The 24,825-nt window shown below is 42.2% G+C and overlaps 1 protein-coding gene across 2 annotated transcripts in view; it reads right to left on the bottom strand.

Moving 5' to 3' along the window:
* Nucleotides 1-18,942, bottom strand: part of CBFA2T2 (CBFA2/RUNX1 partner transcriptional co-repressor 2) — a 174,982-nt gene extending 156,040 nt beyond the window's left edge. Inside the window, exon 1 of one of the 2 annotated variants that reach the window (XM_022592671.2) lies at nucleotides 18,550-18,942. In XM_022592671.2, coding sequence (XP_022448379.1) covers nucleotides 18,550-18,583 — 34 coding nt within the window. In that variant the 5' untranslated portion in view covers nucleotides 18,584-18,942. The remainder of the gene's footprint in view (nucleotides 1-18,549) is intronic. The other variant, XM_022592670.2, reaches the window with a different exon arrangement.
* Between the last annotated feature and the right edge of the window lie 5,883 nt (nucleotides 18,943-24,825).

The raw sequence follows: 24,825 nt of genomic DNA, 5'->3' as shown, positions 1-24,825 counted from the left end.
CTTTAATTTTTTAAAAAACCAATAAATAAATAAAAGCAAAATGCATAATCTGTCCTATGTAATAGTTTACACTGGTGGAAATAATCACCAAAATACCTTATGGCATTAATGAGCTGAAAACTGGCAAGACTTCTATGACCTAGGCCTGGAGTTTGATCCACCTGAAGCTTTTCTTCTCTATGTCATCAATAGCGGAAAGGACCTATTTTCACTTCCAGCACAGTTCTGTCTAGTTACAGGTTCATTAATTCCTTTTTCTTTTTTTCTTTTTTTCATTAATTCCTTTTTCTACCATCAGACACATGGAGAGACATTATCTCCTACAACTATAGGTAACAGGTGCGTCTGCAAAAGCCAACTGCTCCAAAATGGACAACCTTGCACTTTCTGAGAACGGGTAAAGGATTTGAATGATTCCTGGCAACCTCATGAAGCAGCTGATCATATATCTGCCTTTTTTAAAGAGCATTTGGAAAGTTCTCTGAAAAGAAATGTGTGATCCCTTTAAAGGCATCTCACTACTAACACTGAACAAATCAATATTGAATGTTGCAGTCGTTCATTAAACCTGTTCCAAGGTACTTAAAATAACAGAAGAGATAAATGTCTTTGCTCTTGTTTAAAGCAAAGATCTGACAGAATGGTTTTGAGGACTTCTCATCTGACTGGAAATTACAAAGCCTCTGCAAAATATTATGATTCCATTTATAAAAAACATTATACATTTGCGTATTACAGATGTCTGTAAAGGTATTCCAAAAAGTCTGGAAATACACACAAACTTTCAGTGATGAGGTGAAACGGAATTTTTACTTTTTACTGTAGTTTGCTATAAATTTTTTATGAGAATGTCTTATATTACTTTTGTAAAATATCTTTCAAAAATTATAGTGTTGAAGCAGAATACTATACAATAAACTATCATAGATTCAGCATAGCAGAGAAATGGAACATGGTAGCTAACAGAGTTAGCCTGTATGGTTCTGTGGAGTTAGGACTTGGGTTCAGGTCTTGTTTCTACTATCTAACCAGAGAGACATGCCCTGAGTGTCAATTCATTATCCATGCAGCCTCTGCTTCCTCAGCTGTAAAATGGGAGATAGCAATAGTACAATTCATAGCCTATTGTGAGCACTGAATAAAATAATCTATGTGAAATCCCCATGTAAACCATTATTTTTCAAATTAGGTACATATTACAAATATGCTATAAAATATAATGTGAAACAACTGTGGTTAAAGCTTTCTTTCTTCAGATAATTCACAATGTACTTAAGAGTCATATAGAGCTTCTAAGGTCACTATGGCAATGATCATTTTACACAAGAATAACAGACAATAGAAACTATGGTAGACTAGATTAAATCTATACAAAGTCTACTAAATTTCAGTCACAGATCCTTCAAAGAAGTAGCCAAGAAACTTCTCAATAAATTCCTAATATTTGGGGACATCCCTGGTGGCGCAGTGGTTAAGAATCCGCCTGCCAATGCAGGGGACACGGATTCGAGCCCTGGTCCGGGAAGATCCCACATGCACAGAACAACTAAGCCCGTGCGCCACAACTACTGAGCCTGCACTCTAGAGCCCGCGAGCCACAACTACTGAGACTGCGTGCTAGAGTCTGCGAACCACAACTACTGAAGTCCACCTGTCTAGAGCCGGTGCTCCGCAACAAGAGAAGCCACCGCAATGAGAAGCCCGCGCACAGCAATGAAGAGTAGCCCCCACTCGCCGCAACTAGAGAAAGCCCACGAGCAGTAGCGAAGACCCAGCACAGCCAAAAAGTAAATACATGAATTTAAAAAAAAATTTTTTTTAATTCCTAATATTTTACTTCCTTATCAAATAGCTCTCACAAAAACAGAAGGCTGCATAATCTAAATTCCAAATAATGAGCCTTATAAGTATTCATATGATATAGAGAATTTATATGTTCCCTCTACATCACTCCAAAGGCCATGTTAGGTCCAACCTCTATTTTCATTCACCAAGTTATTTATTTTTTACTTTTTTGGCCATGCCATGAGACTTGCAGGATCTTAGTTCACCAACCAGGGATTGAACCTGGGCCCTGGCAGTGAAAGCACAGAGTTCTAACCACTGGACTGCCAGGGAATTCACCCACTATTTTATTTATTTATTTATTTAAATTTATTTGGCTGCACAGGGTCTTAGTTGCAGCATGTGGCCTTCTCTCTAGTTGTGGCGTGCAGGCTCCACAGCACGCAGGCTCAGTAGTTGCTGCGTGCGGGCTCAGTAGTTGCGGCGTGCAGGCTCAGTAGTCCCACAGCATGTGGGATCTTAGTTCCCCAACCAGGGATCGAACCTGCGTGCCCTGCATTGGAAGGCAGATTCTTAACCATTAGACCACCAGGGATGTCCCACCCACCATGTTATTTATATATCCTACTGTCTACTCAACATCTCTAGTTGGATATTTAATAGATATCTCATATACAAAATGTCCCATATCAAATTCTTGGTTCTCCATCCCAACCCAAACCTACCTGGTGACTTCTACCCTCTCCCCAGTCTTTCTCAAATCAGTAAATTAGCAATTTAAGTCAATAATCTTGGAGTCATCCTTGACACACAACCTTCCCCCTGCCAAAAGCCAATCCACTGGGGCAAATCCTATCTGCTGCACCTTCAGAACATCCTGAATCCAACTATTCCTCCTTACCTCCACCATTAATATTTGATCCAAACCACCAACCTCCCTCTTTGGCCCACACCAATAATTTCTTTTTTTTCTTACTTTTATTTATAATAGTTTCTGAATTCACATTCCTGCTTCCACCCTTGCCCCACCAGTGTTTTCTCCAAGAGCAGAGTGACCTTTTTAAAAAGTAAAGGAGATAGGGACTTCCCCCCAATGCAGGGGGCCCGGGTTCGACCCCTGGTCAGGGAACTAGATCCCACATGCATGCCACAATAAAGATCCCAGGTGCCACAACTAAGACCTGGCACAGCCAAATAAAAAAACAAAACAAAAGGTAAAGGAGATAATGTCACTGCCTCTGCTCAAAACCCTCCAATGGTCTCCCACATCATTTAGAAAATCCAAAATCCTTTCCTTGACTCTTAAAATCCCACATGCTCTGGCCCTGTTTACCTTCTGAGATTCTACCATTATTGCCCTTACTCACAATGTCTTCAGTTTTACTAGCCTCCTTGCTGTTTTATGAATATATCAAGCATGCTCCCACCTCAGGGCTCTGACACTTGCTATTCCCTTTGCCTGGACTGTTCCTCTCCCAGATATCCACATGGCTAGCTTATTTTCTTCAGGTCTTTGCTCAAATATCACTTGATCAGAGAAGTCTTTCTTAACTACTGCGTCTAACAGCACTCCCTACCACCCTCCTCTCTCTGTCCAACATACCTGCTTAACACTTTATCACCACTTGAATATATTAAACATGTGTGTATAAAATATATTTTTCATCACATTAAATTTCAAACTCTATGAGAGGAGACTTCCTTTTGTTCACTACTGTATCTCTGATACCTATACAAAGTAGAGGGACTCAGCAAAATGTTAAGACTGGTGAGGATGTAAAAATAAATGAAATTCACACAGATTGCTGATACAAGTATAAATAGTACAACATCTCTGGAAAACCTTTTGGCAGTATACACACTCAATGACCTTCCAATTACACTCCTAGGTATATACCCAACAAAAAGTCATACATGTATACCCAAAGACATAGAAGAATGTTCTTTGAAGCATTATTCCTAACAGCCAAAAACTGGAAACAAGCTTTTGTTCAACTGGGCAACTGGGCTCGTGAGCCACAACTACTGAGCCTGTGCGTCTGGAGTCTGTGCTCCGCGACAAGAGAGGCCGCGACAGTGAGAGGCCCGCGCACCGCGATTAAGAGTGGCCCCCACTCGCCGCAACTAGAGAGAAAGCCCTGGCACAGAAACGAAGACCCAACACAGCCATAAATAAATAAATAAAGTTGTTGGAAAGAAAAAACAGACTTGGTTCAAGACAAGCATCATCTTCTTTATGAAGCCTTTTTTGAAATACATCCATACATACATGCACATGCATTAGGTCAGATGCCTATCCTTGATGGTTCTTATCATGCTATTATTACTGCTTACCATTCGGTACTAAAACATCAATCTGCTCCTCCCTCCACCACTGAACTACTTTTAAATTTCTCCAGTGCCTTAGAATTCTCTTTATATTCCCCAGAATCCAGTACTAAGGGCTCAATAAATATTTGTAAAAGTAAATGAGTATTTGAAATCAAAAGTATCTTAGAAAATCAATGACTTTTTAGTCACTGTAATGATAATTCATTAATAGTCCACCTTCTAGTATAATTAGCTGTTTGTCTTCTTTCCAGTAGAATACAAATATTAGGTCCCTCAAAAAAATGATTCATTGAACTCAATTACCAAAGTAAAGAGAACAAAGAGACCCAAGTGGAAATGGCAAGTAAACTAAAACAATACACCAAAAAAGGAACATTCACGTAAAAATAATCAGGAACTGATTTTAGGATTTCAAATTACTATTTAAAAACTATGGTTTTAATGGAAACTCTCCTTATTTACCAAATCACTCCTCAGTATCCAACAGCCACAAAATTAGCATGTACTATTTAGAGACCTATAGAAAGCTCACAGCAAGCCAAGTGTTGATGTCCACAGCTACAGCTATGTGCTCAGTGGCTGTGAGGCATGTTTGGCATCCCATCTCCTTCCCAAGAAATTCACTGCCTCCATCGATTGGACCAGAATCTTTGCTTCACTATTTCCCAGTACAACTCTCCCCAACAGCATCAATTACAAGGGGAAAAGATGGACAATCACTGTCCAAACTTAATTAAAATCCAGTTGTCAAAGCTTTCATTACAAGAGCAATCAACAAAGTGTTAGGACAAAGAAGGAAAGACAAGCTGGAAGATATCTGAGGACTGGGACTGAATCTAAACCACCTTGGCAGCCCCACAGCAGTTAGCACCATCCCTGCATCTAACAGCATCACAATACAGTTGTTAAATGAACAGCTTCACTGAGACTAGGAAGGGGATTTTTACTTTATCTGTATTGTTTAAGTTTCTAAAATATATTCATGCATTACAAAATCACTCATGTAATAACAAATAGTGTCCAGAACATGCTTTTACAGTCCCTCAATTGATTCTCATCTTGTCAGGTGATTACCTGTCAGGTAGACAGAGACGGTATGGCTATCCCCATTTCACAGATGATAAGACACTCAAAATCCAAATATGAATTGTCCAAAGCTGCACTGCTTCTGAGCTGAAGGTAGAAGGAAACACTGGGAAGTACCCATGTCTTCACTTGCTACACTTCTAACTAAAGAGAAACAGAACGTCCCCTCACAGCTCCAACTCTCAAAAACCCACACCCCTGCATTCTAGCTGTGTGACAGTGAGCAAACCACCTGACTTCTGAACCTTATATGAAATAAGAGGATGAGAATACTACTACCTACCTCACTTGATTGCTGTAAAAATTAGATAATGTGTGAAAATTGTTCTGAAATATGGTTGGTTGATATTACTTCTGTTAATGATATATAAATAAGAAATGACCAGGACTTCCCTGGTGGTGCAGTGGTTAAGAATCTGGCTGCCAATGCAGGGGACACAGGTTCGAGCCCTGGTCCAGGAAGATCCCACATGCTGCGGAGCAACTAAGCCCACAACTAAGCGCCACAACTACTGATCCCGTGCACCTAGAGCCCATGCTCCACAACAAGAGAAGCTACTGCAATGAGAAGTCCGCGCACCGCAACAAAGAGTAGCCCCTGCTCACGCCAACTAGAGAAAGCCCACCCGCAGCAACGAAGACCAAATGCAGCCAAAAATAAATTAATTAATTTTAAAAAAATGAACATGCTGACTCCAATAGAAGACAAACAGTGTGAGACTCTACGTTATAAAACAGAGAATATGCGTTTCATAAGTAGCAACTAGACAACCAAAATTGATTTCACCCAGATACACAGTTTCCTTAACACCTAATTCTAAAACAAAACAAAATGAAACACCCAACAAGCAAATGGAACTCTCATACATTACTGTTTAGAAATGCAAAATGGTACGGTGCAGCCACTCTGAAAAACACTCTGAGGGTTTCTTAAAAACTTAAACATGAAATTACCATAGAACCCAGCAATCCCACTCCTCTTTACCCAAAAGAAATAAAGACATATGTCCACAAAAGACCTGTGCATAAATATTTAGAGCTTCATTCAAAATCATCAAAACAGGAAAGGAAACAACCCAAATGTCCACTAACTGGTAGACAGATTTTTTAAAAATCATGGTAAAGAGCTTCCCTGGTGGTGCAGTGGTTAGGAATCCACCTGCCAATGCAGGGGACATGGGTGCGAGCCCTGGTCCAGGAAGATCCCGTATGCCGTGGAGCAACTAAGCCCATGCGTCACAACTACTGAGCCTGCGCTCTAGAGCCCATGTGCCACAACTACTGAAGCCCGCGTGCCTAGAGCCTGTGCTCCGCAACAAGAGAAGCTACTGCAATGAGAAGCCCGTGCACTGCAACGAAGACCCAACGCAGCCAAAATAAAATAAATTAAAATTAATTTTTTAAAAAAATCATGGTACATCCACAAAGTGAAATGCTACTCAGCAATAAAAGGTTACTACAGATACAACATGGACAATTCTCAAAACAATGAAAGTGAAAGATATCAGATACAAAGGCCATATATTGTATGGTGTCATTTACATGACATGGAACAGAGAGAGAGAGAGAGAGAGAGAGAGAGAGAGAAACCACTAGAGGGACAAAAACCAGTATACTAGTCACCAGGGGCTGCTAAATGAGGGGAAAGGAGCACGAGGGATCTTTTGGGAAAGAGAAAGAAAAAAAGAAACTACTCCATTTACACATCTGGGGAAAAAAAGGAATACTTAGTCATCACAATATCTATGCTCAATTTGGTTCAGTATTTGCTTAAGAAATTTTATCTAAACCACCTAACAACTGCTAGGTTAAACTCTCTGTGGAGGTCTTACAGGGATGCCATGTTTTCAGAGAAACCATTCTTTTTTTCAGTCAGTATTGGGAGAAGCTCATTGGTAACATCAAAAGACGGGGTACTTCTCTTTTCTAAGGAATCAGTATTATTTTGACAGTGCTCACTCCGGTAGTCACCATTATTTGACTTTCATTCATCATCCCCTACTTCATTCCTCCTGTTCTCCCTGTTCCAAAACCCCCAAAAGGGAAACCTATAGTTCTCACCTACAAATATATCTGAGAAATAAGCAACACTCAAATTCCTTCTTTGGAGTTTGAAAGGCAAACCACTCAGTAGCAAATCACTCTGCCTTTTTCACAAGAAAAAAAAAAGAAGGAAAATTTTCACTATGTGCCAAAACCAGCAAGCCAACAGCTGCAAATTATTACAACCATATAAAATTTAAAAACTATTCACCCAGGGTAAGGAAGACACTCCATGGCTGAGAGTCAATCAAATGCGCTTCCAAAAGGTGAACAGAAATACTGAGATTTATTGGCAATTCCCTGGCAGTCCAGTGGTTAGGACTCAGCGCTTTCACTACCATGGCCCAGGTTCAATCCCTTGTCAGGGAACTAAAGTACCGCAAGGCACCGCATGGCCTAAAAAAAAAAGTATACATCAAATTTCTGTAGGTTGAATTACATCTTAAATCATTGAGGAGCTACCCCAAAGTAACTTCTATACACAATACATTGACCATATACCCTCAGACTAAAAACAAACAAAAAAACCTGTAATCAAAGAGGTTTACAAACTGAACTTCATGGTAACATGGGTTAGCAATCTTGGAGCTACATATTTATATTTATATTCTAGGTTTGGGCAAATAAGTAAAATATATTGTGGATTATGTGAGTCAGGCTTACAATCCCCAGGTAAGTGAAGGGACTTAAAAATATGGAAAGGATAAAGGCTAAACGAAGTTTGTGGTATTGGAGGTATTAGTCTGAACACACAGTTCTGAAACCAAGTACCCTTATCAAGATTATGATTAATCTATCCAAAACTTTATTCCCTTTCTTGCCCCCTCTGACCTCAATCCTGTGCTAACTGAACACTAATCAACCATAGTCAGATGAGTAAAACTGCTATTGTTGATAAAGGCATTAACGAACTAAAACTGCTGTTATAAACATTATCATTAACATACAAACTCAGGTTGTTCCTCCAGCACAAGTTGAGCTAACAGACCCCCGAGCCATGGATCACTTTGGCTGGAGAATCGTAAACCAGAGACGTCCTGACTCCCAAAACTACAATTAAGAAATGTCACAGGGCTTCGCTGGTGGCGCAGTGGTTGAGAGTCCGCCTGCCGATGCAGGGGACACGGGTTCGTGCCCCGGTCCGGGAAGATCCCACATGCCACGGAGCAGCTGGGCCCATGAGCCATGGCCACTGAGCCTGCGTGTCCAGAGCCTGTGCTCCGCAACGGGAGCTCAAAGACCAGGTGGGTTTGGATCCGACTCCCTTGCTTGGCGCCCTGTAATAAATCCTTACTTTGCTGCAAACTACCACTGTCAGATTTTGGCTTTCTGCACCATGGACATAGGAGCCCTTTGCTCAGTTTCAGTTTTTATTACATGTAGATAAAATAGAAATTTAGATATATGGATGTATATATATGTATGTGTACATATATACATAGATTTTTTAGCTCTGCCCATTAAAAGGATCTGGAAGCAATAACATCCCATAGCAATGAGCACATACAACCACATCTCGATTTCTAAATAATTTTCTCCACTAACAGGAATTAGGAGAGAAATATCTTGGAGAAATGGCTGATTCCAATGCTCAGGTAGGAAGATAAGCCTGGAATATCTTTTTTGCGCCAAAAAGTAAGGAAGTAGTCCAAGAATGTTGGGAACTTGTCAAAAGCTAGCTTGAAGGGGTTCCCACTGCCAAATCTGGGACAATGTGAAAAACACAATAAATAATGATGGTAACAGATTATAACCTGGTACATAAAATAAGAATCCATATCGAGTTGGCAAAAAGGTTCATTCAGTTTTTTCCGTAAGATGGGTCTAGTAGCACTTAGCTGTCTTTAACTTCATTCCAAACAATTTGTTAGATTGTATGTGACAGCTGTCATATCAGTATGTATTTTAAAAAAACTTATCAAAGTTGGTGAATTTTTGTGTAGCCATTTTAATATTGAAGGTGGAAGAAAAAAGCAACATTTTTGGCATATTATGCTGTATTGTTTCAAGAAAGGTAAAAATGCAACCGAAATGCAAAAAATGATTTGTGCAATGTATGGCGAAGGTGCTTGCGACTGATCGAATGCGTCAAAAGTGGTTTGCAAAGTTTTGTACTGGAGATTTCTCGCTGGAGGATGCTCCACGGTCGGGTAGGCCAGATGAAGTTGATAGCGATCAAATCGAGACATTAATTGAAAACAATCAATGTTATATGACGCGGGAGACAGCTGACATACCCAAATATCCATATCAAGCATTGAAAATCATTTCCACCAGCTTGGTTATGTTCATCACTTTGATGTGTGGGTTCCAGATAAGTTAAATGAAAAAAACCTTGACCTTATTTCTGCATGCGATTCTCTACTGAAACGTAATGAAAACGTTCCGTTTTTAAAACAAAATTGTGACAGGCAATGAAAAGTGGATAGAGTAAAATAATGTGGAACGGAAGAGACCGTGGGGCAAGCAAAATGAACCACCACCAACCACACCAAAGGCCAGTCTTCATCCAAAGAAGGTGATGTTGTGTATATAGTGGGATTGGAAGGGAGTTCTCCATTATGAGCTCCTTCCCAAAAACCAAATGATTAATTCCAACAAGTACTGCTCCCAATTAGAAAAACTGAAAGCATAACTCAACAACAAGCGTCCAGAATGAGTCAACAGAAAACACATAATCTTCCATCGAGATAATGCAAGACTGCATGTTTCTTTGATGACCAGGCAAAAACTGTTACAGCTTGGCTCGGAAGTTCTGATTCATCCGCTGCATTCACCAGACATTGCACCTTCAGATTTCTATTTCTTTTGATCTTTACAAAATTCTCTTAATGGGGGCTTCCCTGGTGGCGCAGTGGTTGAGAGTACGCCTGCCGATGCAGGGGACACGGGTTCGTGCCCCGGTCCGGGAAGATACCACATGCCGCGGAGCGGCTGGGCCCGTGAGCCATGGCCGCTGAGCCTGCGCGTCCGGAGCCTATGCTCCGCAACAGGAGAGGCCACAACAGTGAGAGGCCCGCGTACCGCAAAATAAATAAATAAATAAGGTTCTTAGTGAAAATGCAAAATGTATCTTTTATTTTTACTTACAAACCGAAGGCAATTTTTGGCCAACCCAATACATACAAATAAGGGTTAGAAAATGCTCTGCAGTAGAATATTAACTAAAAAGCAAAGAATAACTCAGAAAATCACAGCACAACTATCAGAGTAATAACTGACTCAGGCAAACATCATCAATAGATGCTACCACCAATGGATAAAAGTTTGATGAAGGGACTTCCCTGGCGACGCAGTGGTTAAGAGGTTAAGAATTCTCCTGCCAATGCAGCGGACACGGGTTCGAGCCTTGGTCCGGGAAGATCCCACATGCCGCGGAGCAACTAAGCTCGTGAGCCATAACTCCTGAGCCTGCATGCCACAACTACTGAAGCCTGTGCGCCTAGAGCCCGTGCTCCACAACAAGAGAAGCCACCGCAGTGAGAAGCCCACACACTGCAACAAAGAGTAGACCCCGCTCGCCACAACGAAGACCCAACACAGCCAAAAATAAAATATAAATACATAAATTTTTTTAAAAAGAACATTATTGGAACAAATGGCAAAATTTGAATAAAGTCCGTATATTAGATAATAATATTGTATCAAATCTGTATTTCCTGATTTTGGTAAGTATATTGCTGTGGTTACGTAAGAGAATGTCCTAGTTTATTGGAAATATACATTACCTTATTTATGGTAAAGAAGTATCACATTTGTAACTTACTCTAAAATACAGTTCCAAAAAATAATATGCATGTATAAAAAGAATATAGAAAATATAGTAAAATGCTGACATTTGGGGAATCAAGGTGAATGGCATACAGGAATTTTAATAACATTCTTGCAACTTTTTCCTAAGTTTGAAATTATGTCAAAATACAAAGTTTGAAAAAAAAAAGAAGTAAAAAAAAAAAAGTGGTTTTTGAAATGTGATCACCACCCTTGAATATGTTTGTGTTTTTCTAACACAGTATGGTGTAATATATTTAAGAAGAGATGAGAGTATAGTTTAAACCACTGAGGCAGACCAACCCATCAAGGGAAAATTAAGGAGGAGCTTATGAAAACTATAGCTCCTGAGTTCCTAGCAGCTCCAGGCAGCTATTGGATGAATGCCAGGGGAGCTAAGACCATCATCACCTCGTCCCCTACCTCTCCTTCACCACTCAGAACTTGCCTCTCCTAAGCCACCTCTACCTTTAATCTCGGCCATAAAGAGAGCTTGCTTTCTGCCTGCCTCCTCGCTGTGAAGTTGACTCCACGTCTCAAGAGGGAAACAAAATGAGTCACACTTTCTCAATATTAAGGACAAAAAAATCCTGCCATATTTTTGGTGGATAAAAATGTCACTAGTGGACTTCCCTGGTGGCGCAGTGGTTAAGAATCCGCCTGCCAATGCAGGGGACACGGGTTCGATCCCTGGTCCGGGAAGATCCCACATGCCGCGGAGCAACTAAGCCCATGCGCCACAACAACTGACCTTGCACTCTGGAGCCTGTGAGCCACAACTACTGAGCCCACATGCTGCAACTACTGAAGCTCACATGCCTAGAGCCCATGCTCCGCAACAGGAGAAGCCACTGCAGTGAGAAGCCTGCACACTGCAACCAAGAGTAGCCCCCGCTCGCCGCAACTAGAGAAAGCCTGCGCGCAGCAACAAAGACCCAAGGCAGCCAAAAAAGAAAAAAATCACTAGTATTTTAGCTTTTATGGGGGGTTGGGGAGGGGGAGAGGTTGGATAGTGGTAAGCAGACAGTAAACTAGCTAAAAACTATATGTGAATTAGAGGAAATGGTGATTTTGATTAGTGTAGCTCTAGGGATATAAGGTAAAAATGAATAAATCTGTGCTATTTCAATGTCTGTTCTCATGTGGCTTTGAAAAATTAAAAGCAGGCAGGACCTCTGCATGAAGACGGCTAAGTTAACAAAGGAATAAGGGAAACATCTGTAGGAGAGGAAAAGGTCAAAGTAGTGTGTCAAGGGAGCTGTGCTATGCCTGGTATTAACATTTCACTTGAGTTGGTCGAGAGGTCAGATTACATATTTGTTGCCATCAGCTAATTTAATTAAAAGGTCTAGCCAACTCCAAAGCTATCAATTCAGACAGAAGGTTACCTAGCTCTGAGTTACTCTGAATTTTACTTTGATTTCTGCATTTAATTACAGCAATACAAAATAGAGGGGTAGAATCATATTTTAAAGAGCCACATTCCAAAGTAAAGGTTCACTGCATAGTCCATATACTATATTTGATGATGCATATTTGACAGCTCCTCACAGGGCCACGTGAAATTAGCATGGACATTTCTTGGGCTTTTGATGTTCACTGCCATCATCTGCTTCACTGCTAAAATCAGGAAACATATGGAATGAATTGGTAAACTATGCTGAGAGTTTCTGCTGCCTTTTTGTTTTTTGTTTTTAATTCATCACTAAGGCCAATTCAGGATACCTCTAAACAAGACCAAGATCTAATACTGCAATCTTTAAATCATATCCATCCACAGAATATTTTAGATGTTAGGGAAAGAAAGTTGTTGAAGAAAAATGATGGGAAATCAAGTATATTCAGGGAGCACTGGTATCCTTGGGAACACATGTCTAAAAACCTCTAGCTTACCTGGTAAAAACAAGGAGCCACGTGATAGAAAGTAAAAAATAGTGGGTTTTGGACTCAGATCTCAATGAATTCAATATCAGGACTGAACTAAGTGGGAATAGTGTTATCTGCTGCTGGTTAGCTGTGTGACCTAGGGGAATTTATTTAACTTCTCTGAGCCTTATTTCCTCGTTTGTAAAACAGAGATACTAACTCCCTCTCAAGGATGTTCTAAGAATTACATGAGATAACATACATGAAAAGTGCCCAGCAGAAAATCTAGCAAAAACATTTTTTTAAAGAATTAAACTGGACTTAAAGTCAGATTCAGTTGACATATCTGCTAGACTCATTTTACAAGTTTAATTTATGATACCCCAGCTCCTATAATTTCAGATAGCCTCAAGGCCTTTGAGGGGCCAGAGAGAGAAACCAGAGACAGAAGCAAAAGCTACTTAACCAGCCATAATAAAACCCAGAGACAGGCTGTACTAGCTCATATTGCACATGGGGCCAGTCAATACAGTGCTAGTAGGCCCTAATCTTACTCAAGCAGAAACTATAACTAGGGCAGAGATTCTCCCTCAGCCTTCAAACTTACAGCGATTTTAAGTAAATCTTTACAATTGAGTGATCATTTTCTATAATGAGGTTCAAAACAATACTCTAAAACTAAGGATTGGGCTTCCCTGGTAGCGCAGTGGTTAAGAATCCGCCTGCCAATGCAGGGGACACAGGTTTGAGCCCTGGTCTGGGAAGATCCCACATGCCGCGGAGCAACTAAGCCCCTGTGCCGCAACTACTGAGCCTGCGCTCTAGAGCCTGCGTGCCACAACTACTGAAGCCCACACACCTAGAGCCCGTGCTCCACAACGAAGAGTAGCCCCCACTCGCCACAACTAGAGAAAGCCTGCGCGCACAGCAACGAAGACCCAACGCAGCCAAAAAAAAAAATTTTTTTTAATTAATAAAATAATTAATTTTAAAAAACCTAAGGATTGAAGCTAAAACTGGCAGGTGAGAAATCTTACTTCCCCACCTCTTTCCTCCTGCTTTCCTTACCCTGGAGGAAGTATGAACTTAGTGAATTAATTCATCTTTATCCTAGTGCTACATTCAGTATACTATCATTTAAACCACCCTTCCTGGGACTTCCTTGGTAGTCCAGTGGTTAAGAATCTGCCATCCAATGCAGGGGACATGGGTTCAATCCCTGGTTAGGGAACTAATATCCCACATGCAGCGGGGCAACTAAGCCCACGCGCCGCAACTACTGAGCCCATGCACTCTAGAGCCTGTGCACCACAACTAGAGAGAAGCCTGCACGCAGCAACGAAAGATCCTGTGTGCTGCAACTAAGACCTGACGCAGCCAAATAAATAAATAAAAATCCATCCTAAAAACTAATAAATGTCCCTTAAAGGAAAACCCTAATAATTAAAAACAAATAAATAAATAAACCACTCTTCCTGTCTAAAAGCTTTCAGCAGCTACCTTAATGTTAAGAACTCTGGCTCTGCAGTCACAAAAGATCTAGATTTTAATCTGGGCTTGGTCATTTATTAGCTCTATGACATCTGAGTCAATTTCCTAATCTATAAAATTTGTAAAATAAGGATATATAATCTAACTAAAAGAGCGAAGGATTAAAAGGCAAAAGGTGAGTATAAGCTTGGCATGGTATCTGTCCCAAAATAAACATTCAATATTAGTTATTATTACTATTATTATTAGGCAGGAGCTATCCTCATTTACAGATTAAACAAACAAACAACTGAGTCTCAGAGGTTGAATAACTTCCCAGTAGAACGGGGCCTCAAACTCAAAGTCTGCCTCCAAATTCTGCTTTTTCCATTATGCCAAACAACCTACCTCATGTACATCCCTGCCTTTTTAAACAGGCTACTAACTGCAATTTAACTAGTCTTGATTGTGTGGTCACAGATTATGGGTGTTTTTAATCTTATTCCATTTTTTTTCATATCCAATAGTTTGGGAGGAAAATGACTGAATACATCAATGTGGCATAGCAGGTAATGACCACAGGAAAGGATGAGACCCTGTCTCTCATTGGGGGTAGTATCCTTACCTGGGGTAGCCTCTCTCCTCTCCAAGTGCGTTTGTTGCTTTAAATCTGCTATGAGTTGGGCTCGGTTAAGTACCCTGAGACTCGTGACAGTACCTCTAAGCCTGAGGAACAAAGTAAAGACACACTTTCCAAACCTAGAAGGAGCAATCATGCATGTAGAGAGAACCACCTTTAGAATAGCAATCTTCAATCAAGGGACACAGCTAGTCAGAGACAACATCCATAGGAAGGGAGCAGGGTAATTCAATTCCATAACCTCAGGTGGGAAGGAAACTAGTTGATGTAGTCTAAGTCAGCTTCCCAGGGTGGGAAAGGACGGAGAGTAGACCTAGAGGAACAAATAGAAGGCATCTAATTCAACCTCAGAGAGGTCTTTCTGGTGCACTTTCTCATCTCTTCTTTCATTCTAATGGGTAAGTGACAGATAAAGAGAGAGTTACTGAACATGACAGTTCTCACCCCTTTTGAATAGTGATGCTTATCCACCGTAAAATATTTGTGAGCTTTTCATTAATGAGTATGGTCACTTATCATTCCACTTGTAACTGTTCAGAATTCTTTGTAGGTTCAAGGATTTACATACCTTTCTCCACATTTATGGACGTCGCACTTACCTTGCTAGACAAAATAAAATCACAAAAATGCAGATACTATTATAACCCTCAAGGAGCTTATATTTAGGGGTTTACATTCTTAGATAACTTAAGAAGGCAGAATGAGTGCCACCAGAGACGAAAGAGCTGTTGTGCTTTGAAAATGAAAAGTTCTAGAACAGGCTTCCTTGCCGTCACAACCGCTAGGCACAACTCCAGCCCGAAATCACTTATCTATTAACAAGGTATACAAGCTTCAGTCAGGTTCCCTGCAGGTCCAGATCTGGAGAACTACCACCAAGCCCTCAACAGCCTCCCAGTTTCCACTCTATACCCTCAGCCAATAAGGTTCAAGCCTCATCCTTCTGGAAAAATCCCTTCTCCTTCTTAGGCCTGGTTCAAATGTCACCTCCTTACCTGAACCTTACTTGGACCCTTGAAGAACATTTAGTTGTGCCTACTCTACATTCCCAAAAGCCTTTGAGAACTTAAAGCACTTTATCATTACCCATGTACTTGTGCAGGACCCCTACTAAATTGTGAGATTCCAAGTCGTCTTTGTATCCTCAGCCACTAACAGCACCCAAACTAGTGTGTCAAGCCCAGTGTAAGTACTTTACATATATTAAGATATACATTATACCAATATGTACATATTATCAGTCTTCACAATAAAACTGCAAATGAGATGATAGGAACTCTCATCATTTCGATTTTACAGATGAGGAAAATAAAGTGCACAGAAAGGATAGGCAGTGCTGAAGGTCTCAAAGCTAGTAAGGATTGGACCCCAAGATTTCAACCTAGGCACAACTCCAGAACTGAATTTCAACAGACATCATGGGTTGAGGGGAAGGTCCGACTACAAGATCAACGGTCTCCACCATAGGGGGCATTGTTACCATTCACACACTTGGGTGTGGAAAGACAATACTGTAACTTCTACTTAAATTTGTTTTAGCTCATCCTTTTGTAAAATGTCTATTTTTGCACGTTATAAAATATACATAATACAGTCTACACTGTAATTTAAAACAAACATTCACATAAATATGTGTGCAAACTCAACCATATTTACTGATATAAAGAACACTAAAAACATCTGAGGCCCTACTCTAGACTATCTCCCCAAGGGACTCTGAGCTCCTGCATTCTCTCTACCTAGTTTCAGTTAAAAACATCAGCCAATCAAGACTATAGGTAAGCTTCTAGAGGCAAGAGTCTGCTCTTACTCATCTATGGAAGCCCTACATCAGCACAGGGCCTGGTGCTTAGCAGATGGTCAATGTTGAATCTAACTGTATCATGAGAACGTCATTTTTAAAAATTCTCTCAACATTTTAATGCAACTTACCATTACTTCCAAATTAAAAGAAAAAGCATACTAAGTACATTGCTTAGGAATATAATAAAGAATTCTCTTAGGAACACTATAAATAAACAAATAAACCTTAGTTACATAACAGAACCAAAAAATTGGACTTTAGGGTTTATTTTAAACTGAAAACTGCATAAAAGAGATTTGGGCATAAAAAATTTAACTTCAGATAAAAGGTCCTTTCAGTATACAGATAGTGTACCTTTGTCAGACCTAAGGGTCACCTCTGTCTGCCTCTCTTTAGTTATAAGCTCCAAGAGGAATGGATCAAACCATTAAAAACAGCAACTGCAAACTTGACCATGAAGAAGCATTAGCTGGGTGCACCTACTTTGCATTTCTTCAATCCAACATTTAAGGGCCATCAAACAAAGAAGAGAGGCTGTGTAAAGCCTCCCCTTTATGTGTGGAAGCTCCTGTTCCTCAGTTTCATCCTCTGCAAAATGGGCATACGCAAATACTTAACTCTTAATTACATTACCAGAGTTAAATGAGAGAAAACATGCAAAATGGTTTTATCTGTTTCCTCATTTAAGGTCTCTCTCCCCTCCCCCCAACTAAACTCAAAGCTTGAGTTTGGTCTATCTAGTTTGATGCTATATTCCCAGGGCCAAAATGGTACTTTTTACTTAATAGATGATTTAATAAATATTAAATGAATAGAATGCAAAATGCCTGCTGCTCAAAAAATATTGGTTATTATGACTATTGTAACAAGAAACAATTAAAATTTTATTGTTATTATTAAGAGACCCACCCCCCCTCCAAGGATCTCACAATTCTAGGCGAACAGTAGATAAATGCTGAAAAGGAGAAATGGGGGTAAGAAAAACAATTGGATCATAAAGCAGGACTAATCTAAGACAAAATTAAAATCTCGAACACACACACAACCAGAGCCCAATTTCGAGCTTTTTCGAGTGAGGTTCACCCTGGTCAAGGTTTATCAGCGACTACAATAATGACAGTTTTCACGCTTGTGTATGTGCCAGAGTCCGTGTCAAGCCTCCTAACGGGCCTCACAAAACCCAGAACCAGGGTGGGGAGGGGTTGGAGATGCTCTTCACACCCTCATTTTGCAGAAGAGGTAACTGAGGCTCGGGGAGACCCAAGGTCACAGCCTGTAAGTAGAAGAGCCGGACTGTGAACCAAGGCAGTCAGACCCCTGAGCCTGCACTCAACAGGCCCCTCAAAGAGGCCATCCTCGCCTCCTCCACCATCCGCCACACATCCGTCGAAATTGGGCGTGTGGAATATTTCTCCAGGGCCGGACTTAGTGGCCCCGACACAGGGAGAACAAAACAATTCTTGTCCGCGGGCAAGTTAGATGGACACCGGCCCGGCCGGGGCTCCGAGGCCGCGGTCCCGACAGACTCGCGCACGCCATGAGCTCCGAGCCCTCGAGCGCTGCAGGAAGAGCTCTGGCGGCCGCAGGAGCCCGGGAAGGCCCGGCCTACCGCGTGACCTTGGATCCGCCGCCCTCCTTGGGGCCTCAGTTTACCACCCTGGCCTCGTGCCGGGTGCCTCTCGGGAGCTCGCGCCTGTGGAGCCGCAGGCCTTTACACGCCCCCCTCAGCCGCCCGCCTTCCCGCCCCGCTTACGCTGGAAGGCGGCCGCTCCGGGGACGCCCACCATCGCCAAGCGCCGCCGCCCCGCACCTCCTCCTCCACCCGCGGCCCGGGTCCCTCGCGGGCGCCGCTGCGGGAACCTGTAGCAGCCAAGCTCGCCGACCCCAACGCCGCCGCTGCTGCCGCCGCCGTCACCACCGCCGCCGTTAGGCCGCGCACCGCCCCGCCCCCAGTTGGCCCCGCCCCTCCCGCTGGGCACGCCCCCGCCGCGCGCTCTCGCCCTCCAGACAAACGCACGCGGAAGCCCGGCCCCAAGATCGGTTCCCACTAAACCCCGCCCCCTGACCTGCCCCGCCCCTTCCGCGCGAACCTACTCCCCTATCCCCGCGCATCCTGCTTCTCAGTCCTGCTCCTCTGCGTCACGCGCACCCATCACGTGCACGGCCCACTCTTCATACACAGGGATTCCAACTGTGGCCAGGGCAGCTGCCTGGGCCCAGAGGTCCTAGGGGGCGGGGCCTAGCGGGCAGGGCACAATGCTCTACCGGAGTCGTCCAGGTTAAGATCTGGTCGCCTTTGCGCGTGTCTTCGGGCAAGTCACTTCCCCTTTCTGGCCTACAGTTTTCCAAATGTCTAAAATGTCATGCTCATAATATTAGTAACTGTTAGCTGTAATTATTATTATTGAGCTAATTTTATACACTCCATCCAGTTAATCCTCACAATGAGGGTGAGAAATATTATTCTCCCTTTTCTACACATGCGGAAAGGGCTTTCCCACCAACCACATTGCCCACTGGTTACTGTTAGCAAATAGCAGAGGTGGGATTGGAAGCTAGGAACTTCTGACTTCAGACCCAGTACTTTGAGCTACTCTGAACTATCCTGCCTCCCAAAGTCTCAAAAACAGGCATGAAAATTAAAACAAGAACTTAAAATTTCTAAACTCTTCTATATACAAAGATACCATAAAGGTTTTTTAATAAGATTGACACTAGCTGTAGGGTTTTTTTAATATTTTAATTAATTAATTAATTTTGGCTGCGTTGGGTTTTCGTTGCTGCACGGGGGCTTTCTCTAGTTGTATGGAGCGAGGGCTACTCTTCATTGCGGTGCGCGGGCTTCTAGTTGCGGTGGCTTCTCTTGTTGCGGAGCATGGACTCTAGGTGCGTGGGCTTCAATAGTTGTGGCATGCGAGCTCAGTAGTTGTAGTTTGTGGACTCTAGAGGACAGGCTCAGTAGTTGTGGCGCAGGGGCTTAGTTGCTCCGCGGCATGTGGGATCTTCCCGGACCAGGAACCAGAGCTTGAACCCATGTCCCCTGCATTGGCAGGCAGATTCTTAACCACTGCGCCACTTGGGAAGTCCCAAAGTTTTTTTTTGTTTTTGTTTTTGTTTTTGTTTTTGCGGTACGCGGGCCTCTCACTGTTGTGGCCTCTCCCGTTGCGGAGCACAGGCTCTGGACGCGCAGGCTCAGCGGCCATGGCTCACGGGCCTAGCCGCTCCGCAGCATGTGGGATCTTCCCGGACCTGGGCACGAACCCGTGTCCCCTGCATCGGCAGGCGGACTCTCAACTACTGCGCCACCAGGGAAGCCCCCAAAGTTTTTTTTTCAACTTTATTTGTCTTTTCTAAGCAAAAGAGTGGGATAAAATAGTTGCAACATATTTAACAAAAAATCAGTATTCAAAATAAATGAAGAACTCTGTAAAACCAATAAGAAAAATAAGATAATTTAATAGAAAAACGGACAAAGAGAATGAATAGACAATACACAGAAAATCTGAATAGCTAATAAACATTTTTAAAAGATGCTCAGGGGCTTCCCTGCTGGCGCAGTGGTTGAGAATCCACCTGCCAATTCAGGGGACACTGGTTCGATCACTGGTCCGGGAAGATCCCACATGCCGCAACTAAGCCCGTGCGCCACAACTACTGAGCCTGCGTGCCGCAACTGCTGAAGCCCTCGCGTCTAGAGCCTGTGCTCCACAACAAGAGAAGCCACCGCAATGAGAAGCCCGCGCACTGCAACGAAGAGTAACCCTGGCTCATTGCAACTAGAGAAAGCCTGGGCGAAGCAACGAAGACTCAACGCAGCCAAAAAAAAACCTTATGTTTAAGTACTTCCTTAATTAGGCCATGGCCTACGGGATCTTAGTTCCCTGACCAGGGATCAAACCCGTGCCCCCTGCAGGGGAAGAATGGAGTCTTAACCACTGGACTGCCAGGGAAGTCCCCTTTTCTTTGGGGGGGGCTGGGGGGGATTTCTTTAAAGCCTAATATATGAACATCTAAATTAACTAATTTTATTAATTAAAAAAAAAACTTATGTTCACACAAAAACCTGTACATGGCTGTTTATAGCAACTTTATTCAAAATTACCAAAAACTGGGGCTTCCCTGGTGACTCAGTGGTTGAGAGTCCGCCTGCCGATATGCAGGGGACACGGGTTCATGCCCCGGTCCAGGAGGATCCCACATACCGCAAAGCCGCTGGGCCCGTGGGCCATGGCCGCTGAGCCTGCGCTTCCGGAGCCTGTGCTCCGCGGCAGGAGGGGCCCCAGCGGTGAGAGGCCCGCGTACTGCAAAAAAAAAAAAATTACCAAAAACTGGAAATAATCTAAATGTCCCTCATCTAGTGAATGGATAAACAAACTGTGGTACATTCATCATACAAACATTATTCAGCAATAAAAGGGGACACATTTCTGACAGGCACAACAAAGCAAATGATTTTCAAAGAAGCCAGACCCAAAAGGCTACATATTCTTTTATCTTCTTTATAGAATATTTTTTAATGCAAATTACAGGAACAGAAAACAGATCAGTGGTTGCCAGATCTTATGGTGGGGTAAATGATGAATTTAAAAGAGCAGGGAGAAATTCTAGAGTTGATGAAACTGTTTTACATCTTCATTATCATGATAGTTACATGATTGTATGCATTTGTCAAAACTCACAGAACTGCACATTTAAAAAAATGAAAGTTATTTTATGTAATTTTTAAAAGTGAATTTAAGTGAAAAAATTGAAGCATAAGGTACATATATAGCAAAATGCACAAATCTCAAGCATATAGCTTGATGACTTGTTTCAGGCTTAACACCCTGTAACTACCACTCATATCAAGATAAAGCCAATTTTCTACCACCCTAGAAGGTTCTGTAATGTCCGTTTTCAATTAATACTCCACCCAGAGGTCACCACTATTCTGACTTCTATCACTATAGCTCTATAATTGTTTTTTGTTTAACAACTTTATTGAGGTATGATTCATATACCATACATTCACCCATTTAAAGTGTACAGTTCAAAACGTATGGACACCAAGGAGGGAAAGTGGCGGGGGGGGGGGGGCGGGTGTGGGATGAACTGGGCGATTGGGATTGACATATATACACTAATATGTATAAAATAGATAACTAATAAGAACCCGCTGTATAAAATAATAAATTAAATAAAATTCAAATATTCAAAATAAATAAATGAAATGAAGTGTACAGTTCAGTAGTTTTAGTATATTCACAGAGTTGTGCAACCATCACCAGAACCTGACTTTAGAACATTTTCATAATCCCAAAGAAAACCCCCCATACTTAATAGCAGTCACTCCCCATCCTGCACTCTCCAGCGCTCATGATTGCTCTTTTAAAAATCAACTTTCTGGGAATTCCCTGGCAATCCAGTGGTTAGGACTCTGTGCTTCCATCGCAGGAGGCACAGGCTTAAACCCTGGTCGGGAAACTAAGATCCCGCATGCCACACAGCACAGCCAAAAAAAAAAAAAAAAATCAACTTTCTGAGTCGTACTAGAGGTACAATGAACCACATCACCCCTCTATGATTCCTCCTGTTCCTTTGCAATCCATCTTTCCATCTGCACCTGGGTCCAGGGAACCGTTGGTCTGCTTTCTGTCATCATGCATTAGTTTACATTTTCTAGAATTGCATGTCAATGGACTCATGCAGTATGTACTCTCCTGCCTGGCTTCTTTCACTCAGCATTATGATTTCAAGATTCATCTATGTTGCATCTATTAGTAGTTTGCCTTCCTTTTTATTGCCAGGCATTCCATTGTTTGAGATATACTACATTCTACTGTTTTTGAAAACAAAACTTTCTTACTGAAGACCTGGGCAGGTCTGGCTTCAAACATATAGATTTCTTAAGTTTGTTGGGTTTTCAGATATAGAGATAGTAAATCAGTCTCCACAAGTTCACCACCTTTTCTATTTCTTTATCATTCTTGCTTAGTTCACGGTGGAGTGTGTATGTGTGTTGAGGTGGGGAAGAGAGGCCCTCTCGGAAAAGATCAGAGCCACCAAGCATCAGCATCCTTCAGTTACCTAAGGCCTACAGGGTCAAGGACACTAACATTTAAGAGGCGGAGACAGGGCCAGGTGCCTTAGGCACTGAATTTGAGCTCAGTTTGCAGCAGCTCCATTTTCCAGCCAAGAGAACTGAGGCTCAGAGACGTTAAGAGACTTACCATAATGTTTGCCTGAGTCAGAAACTTAGTTTCAAGTGGCTGAATTGAATTCTGGTGTTCTTATCACAACTTTCTAAAGGATTCATAGACGCAGTAGACCTAAGGCAATTGCTGGGGGCCCTGGCTGTTTCTTGTCCAAACCAAGTGGGTTGTTTTTCTTTAACTAGTGACAAGGAGGATGAAGATGGGTGGCAGGGAGAAGTGCTCGCTGCCTGCCATCTGCCCTGGCCATGCCCTTCCTCTAATGTAGGATAAACACAAGGCCTGGCCAGATGACAGTCAGTGAGGGGAAGCGATTTAAAGGTATATGATCCTTGTTGGGTAAACAGGAGCCTGAAATGGTCATGGCACTTTAGAAAGCCTGTCTGTGCACCAGAGAAATATTTGGCATGGCTGGGACTTTTCTAGTAAGCAGGGCTTTTTCTCCATAGGAGGCTGAAGAGCCCAAGAGCTCCCAGAAGGAGAGATGAACAAGTCGAGTTATATTATTTAAAATTCATTACTGTTTATGATTGAGAGGATTGTGAGGAAACTCATGGTGAGGAATTTGTATACTACATAACAAGATCAGGAAGAAAAGGAAAACCACTCAGTTCCTTTTTTTTTTCTTTAAATTTATTTATTGATAGACCTAGAGTCTGTCATACAGAGTGAAGTAAGTCAGAAAGAGAAAGACAAATACTGTATGCTAACACATATATATGGAATTTAAGAAAAAAAAATGTCATGAAGAACCTAGGGGTAAGACAGGAATAAAGACACAGACCTACTAGAGAACGGACTTGAGGATATGGGGAGGGGGAAGGGTGAGCTGTGACAAAGCGAGAGAGAGGCATGGACATATATACACTACCAAACGTAAGGTAGATAGCTAGTGGGAAGCAGCTGCATAGCACAGGGAGATCAGCTTGGTGCTTTGTGACCGCCTGGAGGGGTGGGATAGGGAGGGTGGGAGGGAGGGAGACGCAAGAGGGAAGAGATATGGGAACATATGTATATGTATAACTGATTCACTTTGTTATAAAGCAGAAACTAACACACCATTGTAAAGCAATTATACCCCAATAAAGATGTAAAAAAAAACTATTTATTTATTTATATTTTTGGCTGCGCACGGGCTTTCTCTAGTTATAGTGAGCGGGGGTTACTCCTCGTTTCGGTGCACGGGCTTCTCATTGCGGTGGCTTCTCTTGTTGTGGAACGCGGGCTCTAGGCACGCGGGCTTCAGTAGTTGTGGCACACAGGCCCAGTAGTTGTGGCTTCACGGGCTCTAGAGCGCAGGCTCAGTAGTTGTAGCGCACAGGCTTAGTTGCTCAGCGGCATGTGGGATCTTTCCAGACCAGGGCTCAAACCTGTGTCCTCTGCATTGGCAGGCGGATTCTTAACCACTGTGCCACCAGGGAAGTCCCACCACTCAGTTCTTAACACTGAGAAATAAATTGTTCTCACCATTTCACTGCATATCCTTCTCAACTTTTTTCTATTCATGGGTATATTTACATAATTGAGACCATACTGTTAATACATTTCTGTATCCAGCCTTTTTTCACTATTATGTTTTCTATCAGTATTTTTTCATGTCACTAAAAATTATTCATAAACATCACTTTAATGGTGTCATTATACTTTTGGTAGAATCTAATGTGAATTGTCATTAGGGCTGCTTCTTTCTTTTTACTTTTTCTATTACAAATTATGCCTTATTGAACACCACTGTGCATTAGTCTTTCCTCTTTTCTGATTCTTTTTTGTTTGTTTGTTTGTTTATTTGCGGTACGCGCCTCTCACTGTTGTGGCCTTTCCCGTTGCGGAGCACAGGC

The sequence above is a fragment of the Delphinapterus leucas genome, chromosome 15 (assembly GCF_059928025.1).
Source record: "Delphinapterus leucas isolate spDelLeu-1000000601 "Yukka" chromosome 15, BTC_Dleu_Yukka2, whole genome shotgun sequence".
Classification (NCBI taxonomy): domain Eukaryota; kingdom Metazoa; phylum Chordata; class Mammalia; order Artiodactyla; family Monodontidae; genus Delphinapterus; species Delphinapterus leucas.
Note: the sequence above shows the minus strand (reverse complement) of the source record. Positions and strands in the feature narration are given on the sequence as shown.